The following is a 16,990-nucleotide window of genomic DNA, read 5'->3' on the forward strand; positions in this document are numbered from 1 at the left end:
AAGAATGGAAAATCAAAAATTTTTTTTTGATCAGATTGAAAATACATATACATTTTTGAAATCATTCAAATTGCCTAGATGCCGTAAATTAAAAATCAAATAATGGTCCTGCCAATTTATATTTCGTCATAGACAAACAACTTTACAGATCCAAAGTACAAGGTACACATTTTTTATTTCGTTTATCTTTGTTCTTCCCCTGATTACATCTATTTGTCAATCCGATCGATTTTGCCTCCGAGCTTCGCTTTCGCCGGAAGTGACTCACACCCACGTTTCGGACCGAACATCTTGTAACCGTCAGGTGAGATTTGTTCCGCTTCCAAGAACCCGGTAATTCTCCAAATTCCACAGTGCCCACCTTTCAGAATTGTGCAGTTGCATCCGGTGGCAAAACTGCGCCACCCTTTGACCTTCCAATCGAACTCGGTTGGTTGTCTTATCCCTCCTTATCAGTACAAATACACAATCCGGTGTTTCGTAATACGAAAAAGTGTCAGAAATGTTCGCGCCACGGTTCACAAACACGAACATATGTTCAAACAAGTTTTATCTCTTCTGTTGAAGCGCCAAACCGCGAGCGTCATGCGGGCCCGCGGTCGGGCCCCCATGTCTGGACCTGAAAAAAATTTACGATTTCCTCTGGGCAAGCGAAAAATGACAGATTCATGACGGGAGGTTGTAAATTCCACCGGTGGTCACGAATGTAAAATGTAAACTCCTCCGGACGGTTAAATTTGTAAGAAAAAAGTCAAACGTATTTTCGTAGTTCGAAAATGATTTCACATGAAAAAAACAACGCATAAAATGTTGGTCTTGTTTTAGAATTGTCAGTTTTGAGTGATTTTCGCTTTTGGACAGTCATTCGAAATAAGTTGTCACGTCAAAGTGAGCGATGAACTGTCAGACAAGAAATTACAGTCGGCTGCGCTAATTGATATGCATTGCACGTGAACAGGAAGAATAACCGTCGCGGCAATTTACACAACTTTCGGGTCAGCCCGTCGGAGGAGTTTGCCCCGAGTGGAAAACACATTTTTTTTCCCAGCGCGCCCTACCGGCGAAACCGCCGCACCGTCTGCCGTATGAATGCGCCTTAATTGTAATCGCGCCAATAAACAAACCGATTGTGCAACACCACAAGAGCCTTCGTTACGAACTTCGCAACAAAAAAAAATCAAGAGACGAGCAGTGTTGCCAACTGGGAGGGGAAAAATTTACAATTCCACCTACGCACTGTCCGAATGATTCAATGGCTCGATTGTGTTCGTTTTTTTTTCCTTTTCTGCTGTCATTATTCCTTTCAAGGATAGACTTAACGGCGTCCGTTTCCTCGTTTTTAAAGGCGAAAAATGGCGATTTTTGCCAAGGTCGCCTCGTTCATCTCTTGGTTTTTCTCGACGGGGTGCGGAATGGATGCACCTGCTGCCCACATCAATTCCGCAACCATTTTTGAGATGGACGTCGAGGAATTTCTGCAGTCGGAATGGACATTTCAATGGTTTTGGCAAGGTTTGGTGGATTTGTGATTCGTTTTTAACAAGTTTTAATAAACGCGGGAAACGAATCAGTTTCTGGGTAATTATTGCGAACGAGATCCATTACGATAATGAACGTTTGAGGGAGGAAACGAAAGGAAAACATGACGGACGCAGTTGTTTCGTTTGGCGGCAATAGTTATTTTCATATGAGTAGCGCTGTCAGATTACTTTTCAGATATGAGGCCCAAATTTGAAGCACGAGGCGTTAGCCGAGTGATGCAAAACAGGCCGAATACCTGAAAAGTGACTGTTCGTTCGAGCAAAGTCTTAAAAAACATTAATTAATTGTAAATTTTAAGGTTATCTTTGGCAGATGTCAAGTTAGGTATGTAACCGGGAAAGTTTATAATATTTACTATCTCAGGAAACGAACATGAAAAACATGTTCAGCTACTTTAGCAACTTTTTGCATTTTGTCCCGAAAATGAAAATTTTTGTTTCCCACTTTTGGAGCGGCCACAATTTGCATAAATATTATTTACATCCAGAGTGTCGTAAAATACACCAAATGAGTAAGCAGGTCCAATTTAGTAATTACTAATAGTGACCAATTTAGAAACGTTTATGTTCGCAGAATACGGTTTCAGAAAAGTTTTTGTTGAAGATATTTTGAAAATTACTAGCGCGGAATTTTTTTTTATTTTGCGTTAATGTGCCAGAGACATTTTGATAAGGTTTACAAAATTGTTAAACGAACACCAACGGTAAATATTGATACGGGGACATATCTGTTTATCGATTTCCAGAATAATTCACAGTATCACTCGATAAAAATAAAAACTATACATTGTGACAACAATGAGAAATAAATGACTGCTACGAGAGTTCAAAGGCAAATTTACAGGATGGGTACAAAACACAAAAAAAAAAAACAGTTCAGTAGTTCACTAGCAAAAGGTTCACTGTGTATATGTATTAAGTTTGTAGCTGCCTTAAAATGTACAGTGAAACGACTCTTTTTTTTTATAAAAATACATCAGTCGAAATACCTGTTTATTCATTTGCGCTTTTGACTAATACCGCCTCATTAAAGGTGTGAATTAGAGTTAAATTATTTCTCAGGTTGAGTTTATCAGTGCGCTTTTACAATGTCAAGTTAAAATGCTTTTTTTATGATAACAAATCATTTTATTTCATTCAACAAATGATTAAATAATTAAGCACACTATAATAAAACTTTTATTCTCTGTAATGGTGCATTTTTTATTTTTAATACAGTTTACAAAATAATGGCAGTGTGCGTCATTTTGTACAATTACTTTATTTTTTTCAAACTTATTACGTTGCCGGCAATGTGTAAAGTATCTTAGGAGACAAAGTATGAAGAAAATCAAATCGTGAAGAATTGAGGTAGAAAATGTCCAAGCAAAGTATAAAAGAAGTCATACGTTGCCTGAGCAATCCGTAAAATGCCTAGGGGAGTGTAATGTAAAGTGCAAATTTTGCCTGGACAAAATATAAAATATGCTATTTGGCGTTGGATATCCTGGGTGTTTCATAAAATGTCTCAGGATGGCGTAAAACGCCCAGAAGAGTGAATTGTAGAATGTTAATTTTGTCTAGGCATAAGCTGTTGATTCGTACATTCTCTAAAAGTTCCAGGTGTTTAATAAAATGCCTCAGCATTCCATATAGTGCCTAGGAGGGTGTAATGTAAAGTGTTAATTTCGCATAAAATAAACTCTTGGCGTTGTACATTTTTCAAAAATCTTAGGTGTTTCATAAAAAGCCTGAGCATTCCGTAAAGTGCCTAGGAGGGTGTAATATAAAGTGTTTTTGTCTAGGCAAAGTATACAATATACTTTTGGTATTACATTCTCTAAAAGTCTCATAAAATGTCTGGGCATTCACTGCAAAGCCTAGGCAAAACTAAAATAAACCTGGGTGGCATACACTGTCTTAAACCGCCAGGGTTCTAATAAAATGAGCATTACTTAGAGTTTTGGGCATTTAATGTGTAGAACGCCTAAATGTTTGTCGGTCACATCTTCACTTTCTTTATAGTGTCAGATGTCAAATACAACAATGAACCAAGTGATAACAATTTCAAATCATAGTTTGTAACGATTGCGACTCACTACAACACAGCCGCTGTATTTTCTTATCAGATTATTCACGTTACTGCCAAATATTTATCTCATCGTTGCATATTTCGTGATCCACTTTTGGACAAAAACATAGCCCTGTGGAAATTTCCTTCAAATTTATCAGTACCAATTGACATCCACAGGAGCAACGGGTCGTGCCAACAAAAGCGTTTGATGGTGTAAAAAAAATCGCTAGTTCAGAGAGGGACGAATTTTGCATTGGCCGTCAGAATCGCCCGATTTGCGCCCAGTCGAAAAGCTGTGGGACAAACCGACAATCGGTTAAGTCGAAGCATAACAGCAGACTTTTTGCAAGAAAGAATCCACGGAATGAAATGTGTTTTTCTGTTTGTTTCGACAAACGTTTTTTGTGTGGCCGTTCATCCGGCACTAACTTCACAAAAATCGGACGAATATTTGCTGTTTTACTGTCTGCGAGCATCACATATTGCGACTTTTTGGGTAGAGTCGTTGCAAGAAAGCGTGGAGGCCCTGAAAAGAGAAATATGCCGAATTCTACGCCGTAAGTATCTCTTTTAACTTTTTACTGCCTCATGTCATGAGGCAGAGTAAAAAACTGGAATCATCTTGTCAAAGACAGCGTTGCTAAAAATTTTTAAAGCTACCATAAGATTAATGAAAAATGTCTGATCCAATATTTTCATTAGAAGCAGCTGTTATTATTATTATTTCCAAGTGAAAAGCGCAAAAAAATTCAAATGAGTGAATTATAACGATTTTTCTTTGTTTGGGATATTTTCCATCTTAGCAAAGTCGATATCATTAGAAATTAAAAAATGTTATATATACAGAGTGTCTCAGCCAAGACTTTCGAGCCTAATAAGTCAGTTATTTTCGTGCGGATTTTTGTGAAATTTAAAATGCGGATATTTTAGAGGGTGAAGAATAAAATGCCATTAATGCAATCACCCAAGTCTTAAAAACGTAATTTTTACATGCCTTTTTAAAATGTTGAATCAATTCAGATTTACATAAAAAATTGATCGTCAATAAAAAATGCTGTAGGCAAAAACTCGTCCTTGAGAGACGCCTGGTTTGCAAGAAAAAAGCAAAAAACTGTGTTAAACGTGGCTGCAAATGCAAAAACGTAGACGCGTATGAAACAAACGCGCAATTTTGCAGAATTTTGGTCATCCCCTTTCGCTGAAGCGCGGGTGGCATATTTGACGTTTATCTTGCTAACCTTACAAACACTTACAAAGTTAAAGACAACATTTGGACGTATTTATTATACTGGATGCTTTAATTCTTCCATAAAGGACTAAAACGACGATCGGGATATTTTAGCAAGGTAATTTAGTTCACGTACGCTTCCTGTGTCTTCAAATAAATTGACTACTCTCTTAACCTTACATTTTGTAAAGCCTACATTTGGATAGTGTTCCACGAGAAAACGAACTGTGTCATTGAAGTTCTTACGACACTCTCCAGAGGCAATTTTTTTTCCTTTTTCAACAATATTGAAATTTCTGCCGCTGTAGTCTATTTTTAGAGTATTTTCAATAAATTTTCACAATTTGACGTTTCTAATAAAGCGCGCACAATTTTGACAGACTTTAAAGGGTGTACAAAATGTTGCTTGGCAATTAATCATCACTTGTTTCAAAAGGTAACTGCTCAAATACCTTCAAATTTTACATTAAATTTTTAACGACAAAATCTAATCTTTTCGTTAAATCAGACAAGTGATTTACTTAATTGTTTGTGTAGACCCCTATTTTTTAATGTTTAACAATCTAATAATAATCGCGCATAATTTTCGATAAAGGAAACATATGTTAAAATTACATTTTTTAACTTGAGGTAATTTTGTTATTACTAATTGAACCTTCACGGTCTAAAATATCTGCATTTTAAATTTCATAAAAATCCGTTGGCAAATAACCGAGATATTAGGCTCGAAAGTCTTAGCTGAGACAGCCTGTATATTATTATGTATCAATAAAATTTTAAAAATTGGATCTAAAACGGTTTATTTTTGATATTCTTTGAATATTGTTAATTTAGGAATCGTCTAAAAATCAAAAGTAATCAATCGGGGACAAATCGGTACAGTGTCGAGGCTCCCAAAGAGTAGAACGTAAATTTCCTGTGGTCCGTGTAACTTTCCAACACTTGCCCCAGCTGTGAACGTAGCTTTAGGTTAGGAAAAAAACATAACGCAACAGGACAGCACCTATCTGTGCCACGTTGTAAATTCCCAATAATTAATGACCTCTTCACATCTCTCTAACTGTAGTCGTATCCGTAAATCCAAGCTGCCGTTCTTGGCTCCCATCTATTTTATTAAAATAAAATAAATAGACGAATTCCTTAATAACACTTAATCTACATGTTTAATTGAGTCGACGAACCATCATGGTTCGAGGGACGGTCGCTTTAAATAATTACAACTTAACAACGCAATCATTACGAAGAAATGTCCCGACTAATGACGGAGATTACGATCCCACGTTACGTTATTTTCGATTTTTATTAGAACGTATAACATTGTTGTGGAAGCGAAAAAATTGGCTTAATTGTTATCGAGGAATGAGTCAGCTCGCGAACAGATGCCACAATTGGAAGAGAACGTCGCGATTTAGTAATTCGTCAAAATCGCGCTTTTTTCTTAACTGTAAATGTGAACGTCGAAGAAACGCGAAATGAAGGGGTCCGAGGGCGAGCCCTGAGACACACCGGAAACACTGCTCGCCACCGAACCTGTCCGGACCCCCTCGCCGGTGTGTCAACAAAATTGTATTTTCGGATAGCACTTTGCTATCGGTGTTGCACTGCGAGGCCAAACATCATCGGAGATAGCGATGTTTGCGCTGATAACTCCTTAGGAAGTTTGAAGTTGAGGTCACTTCCTCGTGTGCGAAAGCGATCCGGATCAGGTTCGCCTTGCAAGCGCACATTTTCTAAAAATATAAATAGATGTCAAACCGGTCCGTCGCCGAAAACTAATTCCTAGTTGGTTATTTTTTTTTTCTGTTGCGATTTACATTTCCCCCCAGGGGTACCAACAGGATAACGAGCGCCAGAGAAACAAACACGAAAATAACTCATTTTATTGGAATAAAAATAAATAGGATTCGGTGTGTAATTTGGGCGCCATTAAAATCTCCCATCTATTAATTTGGGTGTTATTAAGTGATAATGCTTGCGTTACGTCACGTTAGTTTGCGGACTTGGCACCGATTACTCTAACGTCCAAAACGAAAGCGCGGACCTCACAATAAACCTCACAATAGACCTCACAGTAAACATAATTACGTCCACAACATCTGCACATCAAGGGCTATAAATAGGCGACCGACTGTGTTTTTTTTTTGTGGTGCGTTGTTTTGGGCCCCCTGTACCACTAATTTTTGGCCATTTGCGTGTTTAATTGTGCGGCGGAACGCGCACTAATTGGGTGTAGCCGTTATTTCCATTACGGTCGTTGCGTTGCGTTGCGGTACGTCCGCACGACGTAACCGCGTCGAGAATTTCAAGTTCGGATTTGGGTCATGTGATCTTCCGCTTTAAACTATTGATTCGGCATCGCCGCGTTTAATTGCACTCGGTAATTATATTTCGTTTCAATTCTATTGACTTAAAGCCCGATTCGGACGTAATGTACGTTCGGATGGTGCGGTTATTTATAAATGGGATGAAAAATGCAAGAGCTTTGGAACTGACAATTAGGGGATTTTACGTCATAACTCAATTGTAGGGGAATTTTTTTTCTCGGTTTCTCCGTATTGATTCATCAGCGGAATAATTATTCATGATCGGAGTTTCTCCCCAACCGAAAAAATCTCACAAGCAGTTGTTGTCCCGGAACTTTTCTGAATCTCGTAATGTCCAATATAATTTACTGCTGGATGTTGACTAAAACAGTTGAAAACAAAATATTTTGTACCATCTCGGGCCCCTTGCGCTTCCAAATGTTTTGGTCCTTCGAGCCGGATAATACATTTTACGGAGCAAGTACCACCATTGTGATCTGAATCGATCTGAAGTTGAAAGTTCTTATCGTGGAGGTAAAAGCTTCAAAGAGTTTTAAAATTGCACCGCCAATTGTTTGCACTGGGTCATTAAGGATAAGCGTGAGAACGGTTATGGTTGTTGATATTTAAATCTAACCGTGAACATTTAATATTATATTTAATTTTATTGTTGACCTTGTAGACATTTTTATGAAAATAAATAAATTTATCTGTAGTGGGACAACCAGTTGGGGAATCTCAAGTTGGAACGTTTTCCGGAGTAATTTACTGATTTTTATTTTATTTTTAACTGTTGTTTTTTTGTCTTAAAATAAAGATAGCACTGAAAATATTATCGAGGTTTTTTTTTTATTGAAGTTTCGGAATAAAAAAAGGAAGTCTAGAGGTTCATCTGTTTTTATTTGAAGTTTTGAAAACTTGTTACTTTGGTCTATAAAATAGAAACACGAATAACCTTAAGGCTTGTTTACGTCGGAACAACAAATGATAAAATGTTATGTTGTTGCCAGGACTTATCATTAGTTCCCATTTTTCCAAACTAACATAGAATTTTTGGTTATTTCTGACGCGAATAGTTCGAGGTCGCGTTGCACATTTCCAAACTGATAAAAAAAAGACAATGGATAATTATGCAGCGTTGCCCCAATTTTTCCAATGGAAAAATTATAAGTGTATCCGTTGTAGAGCATAACGTATCAGATGTGTTGCAATCCCTCATGTATACATTGTGAGTCAGTTTTTAGGAGTCCTATTGCTAGGATGAGAAAATTCGAAAATTTAAAATAAAAATATTCTAATTACATATTTCCAAAATTTCTTCCGAGCACACCGAGCTTTTGTTGTGGAAATAAGCACAGATCGCAGACGAGAACTTCATTTCCCAACAACAAGAAAAATGGAAAGCGAGGAAAACCTTGCACAGACTAATTCACATGCACGTGGGAGATTCCACAAGACAATCGTACTGCAACACTAAGTAATCACTCGCGATGTATTTACATATTTTAAATGTCATAGCTAGTGTTAAATAGTGATTGTAAAAAAAAAAAAAATATTTTGGTCCTTCGAACCGGATAATAGATTTTTTTTCTTATTGAAAATTTGGGTGTTAGATATGGAAGGATGGTATCACAAATCAGTACTAACCAATTTAGTGGTAATTAGCATCTCGCGTTCGGTGTAAAATTTCTTTGGCTCACTTATTCACACGCTAATAACTTTATATTCATCAATTTTAACGACGACGCGAGTTCATGATCCTTATAAAAATGCATTAGTCAGTAGAAACGCAAGGAAGGCCGACACGTCTTTCACAAGAATCCGTTGTGTTACGCTGCACAGAAGCAACAACAAGAAAGAAACCGAAGAAGCATCCGACAGAGAACGACACATACACACACACACACACTCGCAATTATCGAACGTTGTGTAACAATAAACAATCGCCTTCCTGGATTTTTTCCGCCGCCCACGCGGATTCCTCGTCTGCGAAAATCGGCGTTTTCGGCGGCGGCGTTCCGGCCGTCGGACGGGACCGGAATAATAATAGATAATTGTGGGGTTATGTTACGCAAGTCGATAATTTAATTCTCCAAGGCGGGCTACTGACCTTGTCTGAGGACGACTCACTTCCAAAAGCTTATCAACGAACATGCACACACAAAGAGAGAGAGAGAGGGTCGCTGCGATTCACTCCGGAACGGGGTTTCGCACGGAAGGGTTGAAGGGGCGGCGGCGTTTTTTGTGACGCAATAATTGGAGCGATGATGTCACGGCACGAGGCGCGAGCCCTTTGACCCGCGAGGAGGCGATGCGTGCGAGGGGCGGAGTGGATTTTTTTCGGGACAAAAGTACATATTTCTACTGTGTCCAGTTGTTCGATTGTTATTTTCAAAACGGTGGATTTTTTTCCAGTTTTGACGAAAATGTTTTTCGGGGGGGTCTTTCAATTTTTTCCGTTTCGAAGCCTCCAGGCGCCTCGTTTTTCTCTGTGGTAATAATGAAAAATGAAGTTCTGCTGATGGGAACAACAGTAATACATAAAAAAATTTGTATCCAGTCAGAAATGATTGTTTAAAATACATACATATTTACTTTCGTGTTGCTTTCATATTTTTTTTCGTCATCGGATTTGATTTTTTTCCTCTTCCTTTTTTTTTTTAACTTGGATCATTCTTGCCTGCAACAGTTATTTTTCCTCCCTTTTAAATCCCGCTCTAAAAGTTGTTTGTTTGTTGCGTGTTTCATTTGTTTCTTTTGATCTGTCTTTTTAATATAAAGGGTGTGTCTGAAATACGTGTGTTAATTTTAACCGGTGGAAGAACTCGTCAATTTACGACACTTTTCTCGATAACATTTTTGCGAAAAATCATAAATTGATTTTAAATTTGGAATAAATTTGACATCAAAGTGTATACCCGCCAATGGGTAAGGGCGAAAAAAATATAGAAAAAAGGAAATAATTAAAATTAAAATTGTCATGGCTACAAAAAAAATAGAGATAAGGTAAACACACAAAACGACTCGTTTGGTAAAAAATAGGGGGGCAAAAATCTTGAAATACTTTTGCGGGTTTTGCAAAATGTTACAGAGAAAAGTTTCATAAATTGGCGAGTTCTTTTACTGGTTAAAATTAATACACGTATTTCAGATACGCTGCATAAAAAAAATCAATAAAAAAAGTCCTTCAATGTGTATTTATTGTTCCTTCGTTTTTTTTTTGCAAGTCGTAACCAACGCTCAGGACAGTAATTCAGGATTAAAATATCCAACTTTCCAGCCGATCAAAAACAATTCAGGGGAATATTTTTTTAAGGAATATTTTCTTTTTTGCTGTTAAATTTGCTCAAACCGGAAAGAGTCTGAAAGGTCTTGTGTTTTCTTAGGTTTAAATTAATTTTTTTTCACCAGTACTTTATTAAAATCGTGCCGTTCGAAAACAACGCCTCAACAATTATTATTTCTAACTTGAAATGTTCAGAAATTATTAAATTTGTTTTTTGTTTATAAATTGCTTCCGTTGTATAAATTAATTTGTTTTTCCTTTGTGATCTTAGTCTGAGAAAAACAAAATTGAATTGTAATATGTATTTGTAATTAGACTTGTACCGGGTGATTGTTTAAATAATCATATTATAGTCATAGCCCGCTAAATGTGGAATTTAAAAAACCACCCGATATAATACAAATTCCATTTGAAGCTTCGATTTGATTTTTTTATCTTTTTCATTTTTTTTTTATTAGCTTTTTCTACTTTTTTTTTTCGCCCACACCTTAAAAAATATGCAATTTAATATTTAATGAAATCTAAGATTAGTTAAATTATATATCTGACCTTCTAAATGTGATGCAAAAAAATATAATGTAATGTAAAAAAATACGAAATTGATTTTTTTTTTTTGGGATTTATCATCTGTAATGGAAACAGTTAATTAAGAATAAGTAATGGTTATTTTAGATATAAGTATCGTACTGTGAAATTACGGTTAGATTACCATATAACCTTCATTTATTATCATCTATTATCGCAAAAAATAATTAGAAAATGTAAAAAAAAAATTACAATCTAAAGTAGCAGCAAATGGGACTGTTGCAATTTTAGTACCAGCACTTTTATTTTACGTTACTGAACTGAACTGTACGGTAAAGTGTCACTTTACCACATTAATAGGGTAAAGTATCTCCTTACAACTTCCAGATGAATCTCGCAGAGCTTGACGTTATGTGCTTATAGCACATAAAAATAATTGGAAAATCAGTTTTGAACAATATTTTTCTTTTTTATACATACATATTTCTGGCACACTTACTATAATGTTTTTCTTTTTGGTAATTGTTCACTTTAACTACTTCTGGAATTTTCGCGTTTTTTCTGGCTAGACATCCTCAGGGCGTCCTCCTAGATTGTTTCCCACCATTCAAACCTTGTGCAAATGCCTTTTTTCTCTCTTGTTGTGTTTCAAGGTCGCGTCAATGTCTTAGTACATATAACTAAAGGGTAAGGAAAATTCATTTGCACAAAGTTTGAATGGTGGGAAACAATCTAGGAGGACGCCTTGAGGCTGTCTAGCCAGAAAAAACGCGAAAATCCCAGAAATAGTTAAAGTGAACAATTACCATGTTTTTTTTTTTGTGCAACCGTACGCAAAACGGGCATTTCGCGTACCTAAAACAGCAACGGCAACGAGTTTGGATTTCGCGGCCGTTGCTATTAACGACGGCCGTTAAAATAAACGTCATTTTAATATTTGATACAAATCAGATTGTGACTTGTGACAGTAGCGGGAAATTTCAAAATGACCTTGACGACTGGTACATACGAGTACTATTCCGGACACGGAATGTTGGCCACAACTGACAGTTAACTGGCAAATATGTGTGAACTGGCCTTTATTGAATATAACCCAACTTTTGACTCGATAATGCTATTTCCCTGCTTTTTTGATGTTTTGGTTTATATCATTTTTTTTAGAAATGTCTAAAAAATGTTAGCCAAGATTCCGTGTCCGGAATAGTACATATGTATTTATTTTTTTGTTATCTTGTTTGTGAATACAGTTAGCCAAGGTACGTCGTCAACAAAAACACTGAAACGGAAAACGTTTCTGAAAACGTGTGGCGTAAAACTGTCAATTGTCAATTTCGACATTTCGACAAATGGTTTCCACTCGAGAATGCAAAATATTCATGACGGAATCATATTTTCGAAATGAGAACCAGTTTTCAGAAGTTTTGATTTCCATAGACGCCGCTTATCTTCTTTTTTTTACTGTTCTGTTCCGAATTTTTCCTTTTCTTTTTTTTCACCTCTGCTTCAAACTTGATGATTTCTTTAACTTTTCTTTTTTTTTTTTTACTTTATTGTATTTACTGTACTTTTGTTACCTTGACCATTTGTACTGCAGAGCAGGTACAAACCCATAGACCATAGACCCACGTCTCTCTTTCCAGCTGGCTCTTAGGTTTTCTTACTGTGAATGTCTTTTTTTTTTCTGTCTTTCTTATTGTTTTTCTTTTTTGCAACGGTACAGTGAATTATTTTTCTTTTAAACCGTCTCATAATGTCAAGGCCACAAATCGTCTTTTTTATTAAACAAAACAAAAAAAATCTTGCCATCTGTCTAGCTTTTTAAATAAAACTACATACATATCATTTTATTTCCGAGCTAACCTAAAATGTTGAAAATCATTACTACTACATATATATCGGGCCTTCAAATAAATATATACATATTTAGAGTAGGCGTAGGCAACATTCTAATTCTGTTCTGTGTAAAGTAATTTTTGTAGGTAACCAATTATTCTCCGGAGTTACACAGGTTACATAGTAAGCTTTTTCCAATTTCATATTGTCATATTTCGTGGAGGGGGAATAGGGAGAATGCACTACAAAAATTAAAAATATTTTCTAACCTAATTTTATTTCGTTTCTTGTGTCATTTTCTACACTGGAAAAATGTTGCAAACAATTGAATTTCTATAGGTTGCTCTAAATATAAATTTATCTGAAGGCCCGTTACTATTGCATATATTCTTTTTTTATAATGTACATATTTCTATCCTCTTTTATTATCTGTTCTTTTCGTTTTGTTCTAGCATGAATTTTTTTTTTTTATTTATGACTCAAACTTGCGTTCTTTCACGTATTTTAATTTTTTAACATATGTATTCCAACTTTTTCTTTTAATTTACCATCGACATATGTTTTGCTACTTCCACTAGTGGTACAAATTTAATGGGTGCAAACAAAACTATCTTTCTTTTCCTCATCGTCATTTTTCCCATTTCTTTTTTTCCCCCGTAGTTACATTTTCTCCTCCTCTGAAGATTGATTCGCGTCTTTATTCCCCTCGACTCTGGTTTTGCCAACTTTATAATTTAGTGATTGTTTTTGAGTCTAAAAGTAGTACACATTCCTAAATTAAGCTACACGGTATCATCATGTTCATGCAAGTAACGAGTACACGCTCTTCTGTTGACAAACCATTCATCCTCCCCTACATTGTGATGTAAAATGTATATCCCGGAGACAGTAGGGCGAATGTTGCCAACCGAGCAAACAGCCTCGCCATAAATTCCCGTCGGCTAGAACAAAAACCCCCTAAACAGTTGTCAAAAGTGTCAAATGGTCCGTCGACGCTCGAAGTGGCGGAGAACCTCGAGCGAGCCCCAGAAAGCGAAAAAAATGCAAGTGACGTCATCGCCGTCGCCCATTCCCGCGTAAAACCCGTCAAATTAGACATTTACGCCTCGACGTCCAAGTTGGCGTCGTCGTCTCGATCCGCTCGCTCTTCAACTGTTCTCGTCCCGGCCGTCCGCGATGCACGCGCCTTCGCCTTTCACTCGTCTCCCGTCTTTATCTGGCGCGTTGTTGCTCCGACGCGCTGTTGCCGTCTCCGTCGGCGGGACCGGGGCCGCACAACAAAATAAAAAACCCACAAGCTCGACTCCTGCCAGCTCATCTCTCCCTCTCTCTCTCCGCCCGTGCACGGTGGACTGCCCTTGTCACGGCCGTCGACCGCGGCAACGTCGCAACTTATCACAACCGGCAACGCCGCGCCCGACTGTATGCACCGGCTGCTGCGATGTGTTGTCGGATTTTTTACGTCTATTGTTATTTCGATGGAATTTTCGACGGGAACGTTCGCATACGTCCGTCTCTCTCCGGCACGTGGAAAACCGCTCAAGGACACGGATTCGATGAATGGTGCGGCGAGCACGGCGGGGTGCGAGGGAGGCGGCGATTTTTCTGGCCGCAGCCGTAAATAGTTCTCCCTTTTTTTCTTCTTTGTATTCTCTTTCCGATCTGAAGAATTAAAACGTACAGCGCGTCGTGTTTTATCACGCTGCGTCTTGTTGATGTTTGAGGAACCGTCGCGGGCGTCGGATCAAGGGTCGTCTCGTGAACTGTCACTTCTGACGTTTGGAGAGGCGGCGGCCATGTTTGTTTTTCGCAGGGCGAGTGGGCCGGGAGCTCTTTTACGATTCGAATTGTGCGTGTTGGACGTGGGCAGACAGCCCTACCTTGGTGTTAAGAGAACCTTGGGATTGTTACTTTCTTTTTAACAAGAAAAGAAATCGGTTACTCAGTCTGTTTTGTAAAAAGAGCCCCGCCTTCCACGGCCGTAAATAAGCGGCGGTCGTGAAAGGACATGTTTTCGAGTCGGCGGGGATGGATTCCTTACTTTTCACTTTTTCTATTTCGACACGAAAGAATCTCAACGCAGAAGGAAAAAAGAAAAACGAAATCTTGATTTGTGCTTTATTCCAAAGAATACACAGTGAGCCCCAAAAGCTTCAACGTAAACGCACATTACGCACCGGCAGTCCTTCGAAAAAATGAGCTCAAGCCCAAGTCCCAAGATAACACACTTGTTCTGTTTTGGGCGGCTCTAAAAAGCGTTCAAAACAATCTGTGCTTGTCGTTTCCATTAACGTACGTCGCAGCTTCATAATCGCAGACGTGAAACGTCATTTATTTAGCGAACAAGCACTGGTGTGAATTGTTTCTGCTGTAAGAGGCACTTCATTTTAGATCCAACCAAGATGGTTTTTGCTTTGAATTAATCTATGATCAGGGTGAGGTTATGTGTCTGGAGTGTCTAAGCGTAGTTACTCCAAGGTGACACACAGCGAGAGAGAGAGAGAGAGGGCGGAAAGCGCGGCCCGCGTGACCACTTTTTTTTTTTTGAACGGTCGTTATAACGGAAGAATTTGTGAAGCTGCAGCGATAGGCGCGATGTTTTTGTGAACGTTTTGCAAAGTGCAATAGGAAATTAATATCGGTGAACGGAGTAATTCGTAATCGAATGCGACATTAACGAGATTAGTTACGTTGTTTAAAATTGAAAAATAAAAGTTATTATATTTTGATGTTTTTCTCATAACATTGTAATGGATTCGTTCGTTCGTTGTTGCGGGTCGAATCTGAAAAACAAAGTATTAACAATTGCGCAAGAGCTACAGCCGTGGGGTATTTAATAAAATGATGTAGAAATTATTTGTGAAATTGCTGTGCAAATTTCGAATAATCACACAAAGGCAGAAGCACACGAGATTTTATGGAAGTTCTTAGTATATGTGTTTTTCTTTGTTTTTAGCGTACTTATCCATTGTTTGTCCAGTAAGTATTTTTTGTACTTTTTATTGTAAAGTTGCCCAAACGCAGCGAATAAAAAAATTGGACAGCTAGATCGTTGCTTTCGCTTTTGACTGAGAGTTCGTTCACTTTTGCATCAAAGAATTTACAAATTTTTAATAGAATATTGGATTTAAGAATCACACTGCGTTATTTAATTTTACTGTCGTGTTGTATTGGATTCCGGAACGATTCCAAACGAGGTTTGTGCAAAAACAGACATTCAAATTTGAAAAAGTGTTATACAGTGTGTCGCATTTAAATTTTGTATTTTTCTCTGTTTTTGCGTACGGTTCTAAATTAAATACTTGGGTCAATCAGGAAACTGATTGGTCTCATTTTTTAATTTAATAATTAAAGCGGTTAAATGTTGCTTATTCGTTAAAATATCAGTTTTAAATGTTCTTTATTCTGCATTCACGTTGTTTTTTGGAAATTTTGCATTTAATTTGGTAGTGAAACTCTGTTGAATTAGGTTATGTTTTTTTTTTTGAGTTTGAGGTTATAAATAGCGTCAATGTCTAGTGCATTGTTTTCGGTTTTAATAGTTTGCAATAGAAGAATACTCAGAAAAATGGTAAAAATAATATGTATTACAAATTATTACCAAACCATTCAGAAGTACACAGATATTATTTTTTTCATCATAAATAAATCCTTTAAGTATTTTCCATTTTTTAAAATATGTATATAATGTGAAGAAGTTACCAAAATATTAAAATCCTAATAATAATTAATTTTTTCCAACATCGCTAATGAAAATGATACTTTCATCACTCAATTTAGTGAGGAAAATAGGCGTTTGCATCACTAGTGAGGAAAATGGAGAAAGTAAACTCACTAGTGACGAAAATTTATTTAACAATCTACTACATTAACAATCTACGATGTACCTACTTATTAATATAAAAATTTAAAACACTGTTATTATTATTAATTGAAACTCCAGATCCGGAAGATTAAAAAAATAGGGGAGTAAAATAATTATAAAGAAATTTAAAATTGAGACTCATTTTCATAAGCGACGTTGGAAAAAATAGTAACGGGCCTTCAAATAAATTTATATTTAGAGCAACCTATGGAAATTCAATTGTTCGCAACATTTTTCCAGCGTAGAAAATGACACAATAAACGCCTCGACATTTTAACGAAATAAAATTAGGTTAGAAAATATTTTTAATTTTTGTAGTGCATTCTCCCTATTCCGCCTCCACGGAATATGAATAT

General features: G+C 37.0%; 1 protein-coding gene across 5 annotated transcripts in view; it reads left to right on the top strand.

Moving 5' to 3' along the window:
- The window catches only part of Smr (Smrter), a 45,960-nt gene that overhangs the window by 4,288 nt on the left and 24,682 nt on the right, over positions 1-16,990 (top strand). The window contains exon 1 of one of the 5 annotated variants that reach the window (XM_069045215.1): positions 4,120-4,151. The exons of the other annotated variants lie outside the window; for them this stretch is intronic. Coding sequence (XP_068901316.1) covers positions 4,135-4,151 — 17 coding nt within the window. The 5' untranslated portion in view covers positions 4,120-4,134. Of the gene's footprint in view, positions 1-4,119; positions 4,152-16,990 lie in introns of those variants that run through there. 5 annotated transcript variants of the gene reach the window in all.

The sequence above is a fragment of the Tenebrio molitor genome, chromosome 4 (assembly GCF_963966145.1).
Source record: "Tenebrio molitor chromosome 4, icTenMoli1.1, whole genome shotgun sequence".
Taxonomy (NCBI): Eukaryota; Metazoa; Arthropoda; class Insecta; order Coleoptera; family Tenebrionidae; genus Tenebrio; species Tenebrio molitor.